The 15,226-nt window shown below is 37.4% G+C and overlaps 1 protein-coding gene across 2 annotated transcripts in view; it reads left to right on the top strand.

Annotated features, from left to right (window-relative positions):
* Positions 1-15,226, top strand: part of USP53 (ubiquitin specific peptidase 53) — a 1,362,943-nt gene that overhangs the window by 1,233,105 nt on the left and 114,612 nt on the right. For both annotated transcript variants that reach the window (XM_044061652.1, XM_044061653.1), the window contains exon 16: positions 4,561-5,546. In XM_044061652.1, the coding sequence (XP_043917587.1) occupies positions 4,561-5,546 (986 nt within the window). The remainder of the gene's footprint in view (positions 1-4,560; positions 5,547-15,226) is intronic.

Here is a 15,226-nt window from a genome sequence, read left to right as displayed (position 1 = left end):
CCACTTTTTGATGACTGTCTCCACTGAGTTCCATGGTATATCCAATGCTGTGGAAATTTTTTTGTACCCTTCTCCTGTCTGATACCTTTCAGCAATGAGATCCCTTTAATGCTTTTTAAGCTCTCTGCGAACCATGGCTTTTGCCATAGCAGACAACTGAGTAAATGTCAGGAAAATCCTACTAGGACAGCTTTGGGGTTAATCAAAGTTTCTTTAATTGATGACAGGTGTGTATCCAAGAAGACTGAATGCTGTAATTGAATCAAAAGGTGCTTAAACAAAGTACTAGTTTAAGGTTGGGCACACTTATCCAACCAGCTTATTGTACATTTTTTATTTTTTATATTTTTTTCCCCTAACAGATTTGTTTTTCAATTGAATTGTACAGGTTATAGGTCAGAATAAAGGTGGGAAAAGTTTTGAAATGATTTATTGTGGTCTCATTTTTTATATCAGAAAAAACTGGCATTTTAACAGGGGTGTGTACACTTTTTATATCCACTGTATATACAGTGAAACATTATGGAGCTCTCAGACTGTGTCACAGGCTGGTACGTGCCTAGCACTGAGCAGCATTCTACCTTCACTATGAATGATGCCACAGTACAAACAGAAGGTAGTTGACTCTAATGTTTGGCTTAGTTTTTGGTGTCATTCTAGAGGGATGTAATATTCATCAGTGTGGGAGGACATGGTTAACAAATCACCTTGCTTTTCAAGGATGATCTGCACCTGTCCCATCTAGGCTTTTGAATACTGGCTAAAGTGCTGGCATGTCCTGCATAGAGCTGTATTTAGGCAGTGCCAAATTGGCAAACCTTTCAACATGACAACATCTAGGAAAAATAAAGGTGTTACTGCTCAGTCCCAGAAGTCTAAATGAGAAGCTCCACCCATCCTATCTCTACTCACCTTGGAGGATGTGGACAGCTTTGAAGTTACCGAGACATGGTTTAAAGTCACAGTGAGTACCCCACCAGTGAAAGGCATCATTGCTATCTACAAATTTAGAGCAGCAACTTTACAGACAGGGACTAATGGTGGAGGTGTCTTTATCAGCATCAGTAACAAGCATACCCCTAGGTGCTTAAACAGGATAACACACTGGAATTTCTCCATGTCAGTTTTACTGCAAGCAAAGTCACATAACATATCCTAGCAAGCTGTAGGTCACCCTTTATGCCCCATGAAACCTGCACCTCATACTTAGACCTATTGGAGATGCTCACCATTCAGCCAGATACCAGAATACTCATGGAGGGCTTTAGTTAGCCCTGTATAAACAGGGAATCCTATACTACCACAAATTTACAGGCGCAGAGATTTCTAGATTTTGTAAAGGCAAATGCCCTGGACCAGTTGGTGCACAAGCCTACTAGAGGTACAAATATATTGGACCTGGTACTCACAAATATGAGAGAATGCTTCACCTCACTCCACCCCACCCCACCCCTAGTGTTGTGTCTTTCTGGTATGGTTGGACCACAAAGCAGTCCCCTTCAAAATAAGAATCAGTTCTGTAACCCCAGCAAACCTTCTCACAGTTGGAAAGTGCTCCAAGGCAAGCTACCTTTTATTAAGTGATAACCTGTCAAAATGTCAAACCCTTCCAAACACAAATAATGCAGAAGCCTGTATGGAATTATTCACAGAACAGTACCAGTACATCAAGGCTGTAGTGCCTGCCATAAGTAAGTCCAAAACTAACAAAAGAAAACACAACCTTGGTAAAATCCAAAAGTAAACAGATTGTACAACAAAAGAAAAAAAACATATCAATGATTGCATCAAGGCTGTAGTGTCTGCCAGAAGTAAGTCAAAAACTAACTTAAAAAAATAAACCACCGTGATGGAATCCAAAATTAAACAGGTTGTACAACAATAGGATAAAAAAGTCATTGCTAAAATTAGAAAGTGTAACACCAAAAAAGATTAAAACTCTCTCATCAAACTGAATAGGCAACCAGTAAGACTAACTAAAACGTTTTGAGGTAACAGTGATGTCCCAAGCCAAGGACAACTGCAAGACCTTCTTTAGATGTGTCCTAAACCTCAAAGGCATTTACATTTACATTTGCATTTACAGCTCGACAAAGTCGCATTCGCTAACCTGCGTCTTCGGTCAGCTGATAGGAATCCGATTAGTGCCAAGTATACAGGGGTTATGACCTCCTTTGCTCTCGAGGCGATGCCTTTACTAAGCAGGTGTGCTACGTAGAAAGCCTTCCTTACTAGTGTAGATACATGGGGGTCAGAGTTAAGGTCGCAGTCAACTTGTGATCCCAGATCCCTTACCACTTTGTGGGTACTTAGGGTATTGTTTTTGATTTGATAGTGTGAAGAGACATTGTGCCGAAGGGAATGAAGATGCACTTCTTTGCATTCAGTTTGAGACAGTGACTAAGACACCATTTGTTTGTCTGCAAAAGACCCTCCTGGAATATACTGGCATAATTTGAGGATTCAGTAATTGTACCCAGTTTGCAGTCATCCACGAACTTGGTCAGCCACAACCCTTAATTCTGACCTGAACTTCTGAGAAGTTTATACCAAACAGTGGGGGGCCCATCACAGACCCCTGTGGCACCCCGCTGGTGACAGGTCTGCTGGTTGATGTGGACTCTCCTGCTTTGATAGTGTGTGGCCAGTTGGCAACCCATCTTACAACAAAGGGGGTTACATTCAGTTTGCTAAGCTTATCAGTAATGCCGGAGTGTGGGAATGTGTTGAAAACCTTTGCCAAGTCGAGGTATGCTTTGTGCACAGATTTGCACTTTTCAATGACTCTGGTCACATTTTCTAAGAAATTCATAAGGCATTTGATACAATACCCCCTCGGGCATTGTAGACAAGCTCACAGAATTAGGCATAAACACCTGTGTATCTTGCTGGATAGCCAGCTACATCAAAGACAGGACCCAGGAAGTTAGGAATGGCAAGACCACCTCCACAAAGATGCCAATCACTAGTGGAGTCCCCTGGGGCTCCGTGCTGGGTCCGCTCATCTTTGGCATTTATTTTTCTGAAATCAAGGCCAATGTCAATGTCCTCTAGTTTTCCAAGTTTGCAGATGATTGGAAGTTAGGAGCATGCAACTCAGGTAGACTTTTGCCTGTAAGAAACGGGCTCTGGGGTGGAATTAGAGATTGCAAAGTCATCCCCAGTAAAGCAGTCGGGCCACAGCATAAATCACTGGTTTCCACAACCAGCTGCAAGCAGTGGTCAGATATGGTCAATAGAGACTGGGCTGAAAATCTGGGAGTTGACTGGAAAGACAGCATAGGAGTTCAAGGATTTACTCAGGACTCTAGCACCTCAAGAAGAAAAGGAAATAAATGAGTTGAAGAAAAATGGCAGCGCCTCAAAACAGCATGTGTGAAGACTACAGAACAGGTGTGCGGTCGGGCTAGGTATTGAAATAAGGTACATAAGAAATTTAAATAGTTTTAATGCTCATGCTCATTTGTGTAAAAAATGTCCAACACAGACAAATGACTGGTGCCAAAGTCATGGCTTAAAATTCAGTGCTAAGAAATGCATAATGGTACCTCTTGGGAAGTCATCCACCCAGGAAAACTAGCTCATTGATAAAACACCCCTAAAAGTTGACACAGTAGTCAGGAATTTGGGACTCGTGTAGATAGTAACTTTGATTTTGACCAACATGCGTCTAAGATAGTTAAGAAAATTATTCTATGTCACTCAACTTGTAAGTAAGAGCATCTAGGTCAAGGGAAGCCAATGTGCCACTGTACTCAGCCATTATCAAGCACATCGAGTGGAACACCCCCTTCGGTAAGGACCTTACCAGGAACATGCAACAACTGGAAGGTCCACAGAGATTCCTTACAAAAAGAATACAGGCCATAAACGCAAAGTCTTGTGCAGACTGCCTCAAATCCTTATCGCTATACACTGTTTCCTACGGCCTGTTGAAAGGCAGCTTATGCTTGGCATACAAGGCATCCTTGGATTCTGCTCTAATGGACCTTTTGCATATCTGCAAACAAATGGCACCCGAACTACTAGATCTAAGGATTTAAACTTTGCTTGTGACTTAAATAGGACATATTTGAAGAAGTATATATTTCAGAGAATCCCCATTCTTTGGAATAGGCTTCATATCTGTCCCTTTCATAACGCCTATTCAAGTGCAACCTGGGACAGTGGATGGGAAGTCAGAAATTCACCCCTTGTCTGACATCTGTGTCTGTGATGGATCAAATCCTCTCTAATCATGCCCTTGTATACACCTCTTAAAATAACTTGAAAGGGACAATAACTTGTTGGGTACATTTGGGTTGCATGGCTAGGCTTATCAAGGCACCAGTGCTCATTAGCCTAGTATATACCTATGAACCTATTGGAAGTATGTTTTAAGTGGCTGAAATTGCTATTTGTATCCTGAATTGAGCCTATAGTTGTCATTGATCATTTTACCCAGGTAAACAAATTTAAATACATAAACATTCATAGCATTTAATTTGTTAGTCTTTTTAGCAACTGTTTTCATGTAATGTATGACTAGTCAGTTCATACAAATATGTTTTTTTTCCCTAGAAAGCAGCAAATGCCACTGTCATTTCAACCACAGCATTCAACAGGCCAGCAGCCTACAGTAAATGATCATTTTAAACAAGATTCATGGGCTCAGCATGATGATACCAGGCATGTTTCTCATCCTTTAAAAGCAAAGGACTTGGATTATCCAAAACTGGATGGTAGACTAGCTGGTGCAATATCTGGAGGCAGTGGTGGACCTCTTCCTGCTCATTACAGTGGAAATTCTGAAGGCCATAACTTAGGTTTAAATTTTAGTCCAACTGCCTTAAAAGTTCATAGCACTTTTTCAAGAGCCACATCATCTAAGCCAGAATTTGTAAACATTGTGGCATCTGCCTCTGTGTCTGAGTGGTCCACTCCTGGTCACTTCCTGTTAGAAAAAACACCTGAAACAGAATATGGCATATCAGAACACACATACCAAAATATGCCACCTCCTTTACCTCCCAAAAAATACAGACAAGGCATAGAAGTGGATTTGAGAGAGAGCAGTCCTGTAAATGACACAAGGCCAACAGGCATTGCTTTTCAGGTGCCTTCTTCCTTTACATCCATTCACACTAATGTGCATCAATCAAAACTGGAAGCAAGCCTGTTACAGCACACAACAATGCTAAAGGACTCTACTGAAGAGAGAGATGCTTCTGTTCCCAAATTAGTAGCAGAGTTTAACTGTTCAGATAATGTGAACATTACAAGTGCAGGGACAGCTGGATTGTTTCCTGCAGCACCACGTGGTCGAACAGGAATATGCACTAGTTTTTCAGAAGCCACAGAAAATATAGCACCAACTACATATTTTTCAGTGGACAGTTGTATGACTGATACTTACAGAATGAAGTACCATGTACGCCCAAAAATATATTTCAAGGACTCTGATAGCCAGCAGAAAGAAAAGGAGCATCAGCCATTCTATGAAATGGAACAAAGTGCATTCCCTGGCAGTCGAGATGCACCATTTGAAAGATCCAAACCATATCCGGGTATGTACGTATATTAACCTTTCTGTAGTCCATTTTGTCAGGGGATGCATGCATCTAGCATATTTACAAGTTATGTAAAGATATAAGGATAATACAGTTTACTGGAAGAAGAGAGGGTGGATATTATGGCAGAACATTCCTGTTTTGTAGCTGCTGTTTTTCTACATACTCCTGCCTTCTGTGACTGAATGGAACACTGTTTTGCTTTCCACACTAGTTCCTGTATGCCAACATACTGTAATTTGTTATTTCTAATTTAGCCTTTTGGGCTGGGTCTTGTCTGAAAAGGATCTTTGGACCAGTGCTCTTACATGGCTAACAAATGAATGCATAAGTAAATAAACAAACTTGTATAACTGGGAACAGCATCTGTTTTTATTGTTGGATAGGTGGGTAAAGACTATGAGGGCATGTTTGTGTATGAACTAGAAGCAGAAGTATTTTTTTTCTCCATATGTATATCATCTAAGTTTGTCATATCAAAAATGCCTGTATTTGTTTTTTGAAACAGAATCAATGTACAAAGAGGAATGTGTAATACAAAGGAATACACAGTCTTACTTTGAGATGATTTTACAGCAGCTTATGACTCTCTGGGATTGGGTCCATCCCAGGATGCCACCCGAATAGTCTAAAATATGACTTTTTAGGACTCCTGAGGTCATTATTTAAATATAGGCTTAGAAATCAGGCTTTGTGCCTTGTGACTGGAGGACTGTGATGGTCATCCCTCTGCATAAGGGAGAAACTTAAACAGATCCTAGAAACTACAGACTCATTAGTCTGACTAGTGTTATTTGCAAAGCCATGGAAAGAATTATTATGGAAATTATCGACAAGGACATAGGAGACCTCCAAACACTGGATCCTCCCAGTTTGGCTTTGTCAAGGGAAGGACATGCTTACTGAATCTGGTGGACTTCTTTGAAAAGCTAACTAAAGCAGTGGATGAGGAGAAAACTGTGCATACTGCCTACCTAGATCTGGCTAAAGCGTTTGATACAACACTGCACTCCAGCATTGTCAGTAAACTTGTGGAACTATGTATAAACCCCTTTGTATCATGCTGGATAGCGAGCTGACTTACTGATAGGACCCAAGAGGTTAGAATTGGTGAGGCCACCTCCACAAAGAGGTCAGTCACCAGTGAAGTACCCCAGGGATCTGTGCTAGACCCACTCCTCTTTGGCATCTACTTCACAGATGTCAAAGCCAATGTCAGAGGCTTTTGGCTAACCAGGTTTGCTGATGATTACAAACTGGGAGTAGAAATTGAGTCCCCCCAGATGAGAACACCTCTCAGGAATTTCTAATACAGACAAACACTTGGTGCCTAAGTCATGGCTTAAATTCAATGCCAAGAAATGCATTGTAGTATCCTTTAGGAAGTTTGCCACCCCTGTCAACTATGTTATTAATAAAAAACCCTTAAAAGTTCATCCAGTAGTCATGGATCTGGGAACTCATGTATATAGTAGCCTAGCCTTTGGCCAACATGTGTACAAGGTGGTAAGAAAATCCTTCTATGTTGCTGAACTTATAAGCAAGGGCATGGCATCTAGGTCCAGAGAGGTCATCATACCACTGTACTTAGCCCTCATCTGACCCATCATAGAGTATAATGCCTGCTTCAGTATGTACCCAACCAGATGCATGCATCAACTGGAACATTCACAAAGGTTCCTTGTAAAAAGAATACAGGGAGTAAATGTAATGTCCTACACTGATCACCTCAAAGCCTGTCTCTTTACTTGGTATCATACGGACGTCCGAGAGGTGACTTTGCCTGGCATATATGGCATCCCTGGACCTTATTTTGATGAACCTTTTGCACATATGGAAATCAGACACGATGAGATATTAAAATACCTAAATTTTGCTTGTGATTAGGTAGGATATGTTGGAGATACAGATATGTTTCTCAGAGAATTCCCATTTTGTGTAGCAGGCTCCTCATCCATGTGAAGAAGAATTCCTCCGTATTCCTATTTAAGTGCAACTTGGACCACTGGGTGAGTAATCGTAAATTCACCCCTGGTCTGGCTCCTATGTCTCTGAGCAGAGGCAGTCAGTTAATCTCCACCTATACAAATCAAATTTGTGGGTCACATTTTGGTTGCATGGCTAGGATTATAAGGCCCCTAGCAGTTGTTAGCCTAGTATATACATGTAAGAACTGGGATTACTTGAGAGCTTTTTGAGACTGCCACTTAGTGAGGATTGCACTGATGCTTATGTATGAATGTCTGTGTGAAAGAAAGTGTGTGGTTAATAATGTAATCAGAAACCTCTGAAAATATGAAAACCACATTAAAATGAACATGCATTAACCCAAGCACTTGCTGTAATGATAACTTACATTTTATCTACTTCATCGTTCATGGAATACATTTACCTGCCCTTTTTAAAGAAGCTCCTTCTGCAATATGAGCTGATCAAAACACGAAATATACAAAGACTTTCTCCACTTTACATGAACAACACATAGTATACTGCCTGAAATCAAATTATCATCTTTGATGGCTCAAAAACTAGCAATAACATCAAGTGTTTATGTAGGTGGGGATTTTACCCCTTGCCCTCATTAACTCCATGCACTATAAACGTTCAGTAAGTGCTCTTGTTGGAAATGGATAACCAGCATTGTAAGACCCTTAACTGTGTGAACCCTCCATGATCAAGGTTGTGCTGTACTTGCCAGATTTAACCTGGAATCTTCTGCATACCTGGTTTTCTGTTCAGAGTTATAGCATTTTAACCTTTGTACTCTTTTAAATACGTCTGCTGCAGCTGAACCCACCCCCTTATTTTCACCCACGTGTAAAAAAGTAATACAAGTAAAAGTTTGCTGTCAGAAAAGGTACATTTCATCCACCAGTAGAATATGTCCTTCCAGTTTTAACCATTAACCTTTTGCAAAAATTCTAGAAGACTGCTTGTACAGCTTGGGTTTTGGGTTTGGCACAATTGTTAACGTGTTTATCTTAGAGACTCAAGATACAGATTTTGATTCTTACCTTTGAAAGGGAAATTAGTTAGGCTTAAAATAGCCCACAAAGGCAGCTAGCTTAGTGTACTTCTATAAAACGATAAACTTATGCAAAGCATAGCTCTTTATTCACCTTTCACATTGTAGAGAACATTGGTGTCTCTCATTTAGCTGCCATTTAATCAGAGTCATTCACTATATATGCTGTTTAATCTTCAGAGTATTGTTCTTTAGCTGTTGTCCCACACATGCTAACTCTGCTCATCTCTTGAAAATGTTAATACTTTTTCTCTCAGAATTCTGTAACCATACACACTAGTAAATATGTCATTCTCTGTGCTAGGTCTCGAAGAGTGAAACCCCTGTAATCCAGTTCTTTCTTCCATTGCTACTTTTAAAATGCTTCTTGAATTATACTTGCATTCTGAACCCAGTTGTTTTTCCTACCCCACCTAATGTCTACCAGATATAGATGATAATAGCAGCAGTTTAGTTTGTATGGGCATTGTTTGTTTCAGTACTGAATCTCAGCTTATCTTGTTTGACAGCTGAAAGAGGAGACCCCAGGCCTAGGTAGTTTACGTCTTAACAGCATTCATTTTTTCCCTCTTTTCCCACCTGTCCCATGCCTTTTTGAATACCTCCATGAATTCCTACTTTGCAGTTCATTTGTTGGCATTCAGTCTGTACGTCCACAACACACTCTTTAATGTACTTTCACCGTTTCAAGTAGTAGTTCTAAACAGTTTACTGCCCATGTCTTTTCTCCTCCCAGTTTTCCTTTTCAGGGTGACCCCTTAACATCTCCCTGACATCATCTCATGGATGCGTATCCCTGTTCCCATCCCCCCCATACTTCCTTTTTAAGGTAACCTTCTTGACGTCTGACTAATATGATCTCTTGCACCCATATCACCTTGTCTGTTTTGGCTTCTGGTGAGAAGTGCATTATGCCTTTGTTTCAGAATTCCATTTCCATTGCTGCGGCCTAGTAACATTTTGTCCATTGCTTTATCCATCTTAGTATGTTTTTTTTTGGGGGGGGGTTTGTTCTAGTTGTAATCAAAGCCTACAGATCTTTTTTCTACTTTCTCACCGTTAATTCTATTCTTCCAGCTAATACTTCACACTGGACGCCCTGGGGCCCAAGTGCATCACTTTGTATTTTTGTACAGTACGCCTTAGCTGCCATCCTTCTGCCCACTTTGTTAGCCTTTCCAGGTCCTTCTGTAGACTCTTCCATTATCCTTTACTGTTTTTATGTCATCTGCATAGAAGATGGTCATTTGCTTCTCACTGAGATGTGTCTGAAGAGAAGATAGGGAAAATTGTCAGACCTTGGACTTGACCCACGCAGTACTCAACATGCCTCTTCTGTTCTTAATGTCATTCCTGTCACCACCACCATCTATATCTTACCCTGCAGCCATGCCAAATTACAATTTGTCAGTCTCAGTCCATTGTAGCTTTCTTAGTGGTGGTTATTCTGGGACTAAATTACAGGCCTAGGTGAAGTCCAAGTAGAGCATTTCTGTAAATTCTTCATAGTATATAATATGTATAGAACAATTACTATCTTGTTTACTCTATCCTGAAAAAACGCTAAGAAAAAAAGGGATAAATTTAATGAAAACAAATGCTATGAAACAATGAATCTATCATAAAAAACATAAAAGCATAAAAACATGTACATAAACTGTAAGTATACTAGGGACCCTGTGAGTCTAATTGTTGTATGCATATTATATAGTATAAGATCTTCACTTATAATATATTTTTCATGTAGTATACATGTTTTTTGGTCAACCTTTAACGGTATGACATACAGGGTTCAAAAAGAGTGCACATAACAGTGCATCAGAGTGGTAAATGGAATAGGTATTGTTTTTTCCGTCCTCTGAAACATTATGAAGTTTCACGAATTAGACACATGTAAAGCTACATTTGGACATTTACTGTCATCATAAAATGGGCAAGCTGTTTGTTCTAAAACACAGTAGCTAGTATTCAGTTACTTTCTTATTATTCATTATTTATCATTTTTTACTTTTAATGTTTTCTGTCAGCTATATTTATTAGTGTTGTCTTATCAGTCACTGGGTAGTGATTCAGCAAGACTGCATTACAGAGTTCTCAGCTGTTGGAGATCGGAGGTTTTTAAATAACTTAAATTTACGGTTTTAAATGTTACCAGTGGAATCTAACAGTTTCAATGTTATAGTACTTGTTTAAGACATTGCATTTAACTTATCTTCATGTTTTTCCCGGTTTTTTATGTTTTGAATGTATTTCATAGTTCTTATTATACTAATCACGTGAAGAGTTTTTAAACTTATAAGTACGTTCTGAATGTCAGTGACGTGTTTGATTGTTCTGAGGAAGTTGGTTAGTATTAACCGACGAAAAGCTGGATGTTTGAAGCTTAAAATAAAGTGTGGGAAACTATTTTCGTTTCTGGAGAATTTGTAATTTTTTACTTTTGCATCTATCGGAGAACGACCGGAAAGCTTCTGTTTTAAATGGGTCTTGTATGTTCCCTACCAATACCACTAACATAACTGAATTAATACAGATCTTATATACAGTTCTAGTCATGCACACAGATATAGATTTCCTCTTGGTATTCTATTTTGGAGAATTGCTCATCCTGTGATTGTTGCAGATGCTGATTTGATGATATTATTTTTAAGCTTTCTTGCTTCACATTTTTGCTCTTTGTAAGAGGTCATCTTTTTCTGACAGTATAAATATCCTGTTTTTTTATCTTTGTATGTGAACATCTGTTCTTGTGTAAATGCTGACTTCAAACTTTCTTACTTAACAATGTCATATGATGCAGATTGTTTTCCTATTGTCCAGCCTTTAAGAAACCAGATTAGCTTTTTTCTGACACTGTGAAAGCCTACATCTGTTTTTACATTTTTGCTCTTACTGACAATGTAATGCATACATAAGAGGTCACCTTTTACATTTTTCCTGATTCTGTAGGAAAACATGTCCATTAAGCAAGTTCCTTATTTTGTAAGTCATGATCATTTAGTATGGATGCTGATCACATATTACTAAATTCTATTTCTACATTTAAGCAAGCTTTATTTTATACCTTATTTATTTTGCATATTTGTAACAGAATTACTTTCAACCTTAATATTTTGTTGAGCATATTCTTACAATTCCCTATTTTTATTTTTTAACATACTCAAACCACTTTATACTGATATGTATTTTTGATCACATTATATAGAAAACACAGTAAGAAACAAAACCTTTAGTCTTCTTTTGACACTAGTCAAAATGCAATTTTACATAGTTAATACAATGATATCAAGTATTAGTACTAAAACTGAATATATTTAACAACTTTTTTCTTTTGCAAACTATTCTGTGAAAATATTTCACCAGTTATGAGCTGTCTGCTTTAGTTTTATTTTTTAACTTGATTAATTTATTGTTTTGCCATCACAGAATTTCATTTATAACTTAGAACTGTTCCATTAACTTTTTGCAACTGTTGAATTAACTCTTTACTTTTATTAATCATTTTATATCAAAAGATTGGAGATAGACTAATATCTGTAAGAGACAAGACCTATGTGCTACTCCAAGTATTTATACACTGCTGAAAATATACTGTTTTAATGTCATTTTAACCATAACATTGTGGTCATGTCTCTGAACTGCCCATTGACACCTTGGTAAAGTACTGAACTGGGCTTAGGTAAACATTTGAAAGCAATTATTTCAGTATATTTAATACTTGAGGATTTAAAAAAAAACATCATTTATACACTAAAGAATGCTATGTACATATTAGTCCACTAGCAGTATGAATACAGTATTTTAATATCATTTTCCTTTAACCGGGGTAACCAGTACTAGTATTGGTAAAATAATTGTCTAAAAGCCAGTGATAAAATTACAATTGGTAATAAAATTACAACATGACAAATTACTTTTGAACTTGTTACTTTACAGTGTGTCCTATACAGTATACATTTGTACACAGACTGTTTGCTACTCATGCATTTCAGTCTAGTAGGTACCCTAAACCCATGTTTTAAACATGGTTCTCCACACATATTCATTACTAGACATTAATTTCATTTGTACTGAATTCTTTTGTATCTGTACGTAAAGGGACTGTAAAGTACATTTAGTCTAATCTACAAATTTAGCAACATTAACATCAAGCAAAATCTTGGAAAATTCCAATGTCTCTTTAGAAGTTGTTGCATCTTTTGGCTTTTCCCAGTTAGGGGTCGCCACAGCGGAACTCCGGTCCGCTAATGATTGGCAGCCCTGACGCACAACCTTCAACGAAGGTATGCCCATTCACACACGTCTCCACGCAGAAGACACTCTAGCTGATAATCGAACCAGACAGCGTCTTACTGTGAGGCGACAATGCTACCACAGTACCACCACCGCAGTATATTCTAATGTCTCTTTAGAAGTATCTAGTGGAATTGTCACCAGAGGCAACTACATACCCAGAAATTAAAACATTCATGCTTTTGCATACCAACATTGTCTTGCCAAAAACATATTAAAAAATTGTGACCATTATTGCTCAATTTTTACATATCTTTACTCTCTCTTGTATAGCTTTAATAAAGCAATTTTAAGTCGTCTCTTGTATAGCTTTACAGTTTAATAGGTTGTAAATACAATTTAATACTAAATAATACAATAATAACTAGCATGATAGCTATTAGCAACTTGTAAAATATCTTATCCTGTCAGGTTTAATCCAGTATTTCTAATGCACTAATACTTGTTTTCCCCTCCCCCCTAAAAGAGCATTGTCAAAAAGGAATGAGATATTAGTTCTTTCTGTAGCTGTATTTTAGACCCTTTTGCAATATTTCTCACACAGTCCGTGTAAAACTAAAAACGTACCCCTCCCCCTGTAGTACTGCAATATTGTTTATCTGTTTTATAATGTATGTCAGCCCAACACTTTGGTTATACAATTGCTTTATTAGGTTATTAAACTATAGACCTTTGTCTGATTTGATCATTTTTTGGCTGTTATCAATGACAGAATATATGTTTTCTGTTGCCTTTGCTGTCTGCTACTACTAGTAGTTATTTGTACCCTCCTGTATAATTTATTTGAACTGTATGTATACTATAACCCATCTGCTGGCTATACTTGATGTAACTGAGTTTTCTTTACTTTTAACATTTACCTGCAAACATATTATCAGTGACATGTATGCACAATTGTGATGTTTTATTATAATTACCAAATTGTCTTGCATGTGAGCATTTAATAAGTATGTTTTAATAACAATAATGTTTTAGAAAAACTCAAGCCACTTGTCTGGCAATGTCTTTTTTTTTATCTTATCTGCTCAATATTTCCTGTAACTATTTATCCAGTCTAGGAAGGTCTGAGCTCACATTTCACACTCTGTAGACCATAGTTAATCCTTTTAGCATTTTTCCTTTAATCATGTTTTAATACACTTGCAATTTAATAGTAAAATGCAGTTATAAAACACTTAATAGTATATTTGTGATTTGCATAACTATGCATTTATACTTCAAAAGTAGACATTATTTTACAATTAACTTACATATTTTTTCACTTCAATTTCAGTATTTTTTATTTATTTATTTAACTGATCTGCCATTCATTTTACAAAGACTGCTTGACTAATACCATCTGAATTTATTTATTTTTAAAATTCAGAACTTTAACTTCTTGGTGTGGTGTTAATATATAATTATAAAAAATTGTAAAAAACAAATAGATATTGGCTTAACTAACACATGTTTATTTTTACATTATTTATAGTTGCTGTTGTCTGCCTGTTATTCTTGTGCATTTTAACAAATGTACTTTAGATTAAAAGAAAATACATGCATGTCAGTCTTGTGACTTTAAATCTTTACTCCTATTACCTTTTTTATTTAATTGTATGCACTAGAACTGTTTTGTTTACCTTTTGACTATGCTAAGAATGGCAGTCATATGCTCTACTTTACTGTAGTACTGATAAATATATTGCTTTAACTGAATGAAAGTTTTAAACATTTGAGAATGATTTGTCCAGATATCAGATCCTACCATCCTACCATGTATGCTTAACCATTTTCAAAACACAAACATATTATAAAATATATCTCTTTTGTACAGATCAGCTGTCGTTTCCTGCTCTTTCCCAATGTTCTCTTAAGCTCAGCTGTTGTATGGAGGAAGTAAATCTCTGTCAGTTCAGCTAATTTATTTCCTTTATCCTGTAACTACTGTTCAAGAGTTTTCTGTAATGTTGCATGGTCTTTCTGACATTCTTTAGTAACCGGTTCTGCTGAATTTAAAACTCCTATGCACTTTTGAAAAAAATGTTTGTATAACTTGTCTAAACTTCCTGAACTCATCGTGTCTGTCTCTTAGAAGTTTATTACATTCTTTTGTAACAAGATGTACTGGAGGTCCTGTCAGTAACTGATTTGACTCCTGTTGTAACTCTGAAATAAACCTTTTACATGTGGTGACAGGACATAACTGTTCAACATCTGAATATAATGGAAACACTTTACCCTTGGTTAACAATATCATGCAATACTTTTTTATGGCATGGCACACAAAATAGTTTTTGTTGAATCACACAATAAACATTTGTCACACCCACATGGTTTTCGTTGAGATACCAGTCAAAGATTGTAATACATTTGCATAATG

The sequence above is a fragment of the Protopterus annectens genome, chromosome 2.part0 (assembly GCF_019279795.1).
Source record: "Protopterus annectens isolate FY-2018-M chromosome 2.part0, PAN1.0, whole genome shotgun sequence".
Taxonomy (NCBI): Eukaryota; Metazoa; Chordata; order Ceratodontiformes; family Protopteridae; genus Protopterus; species Protopterus annectens.
Note: the sequence above shows the minus strand (reverse complement) of the source record. Positions and strands in the feature narration are given on the sequence as shown.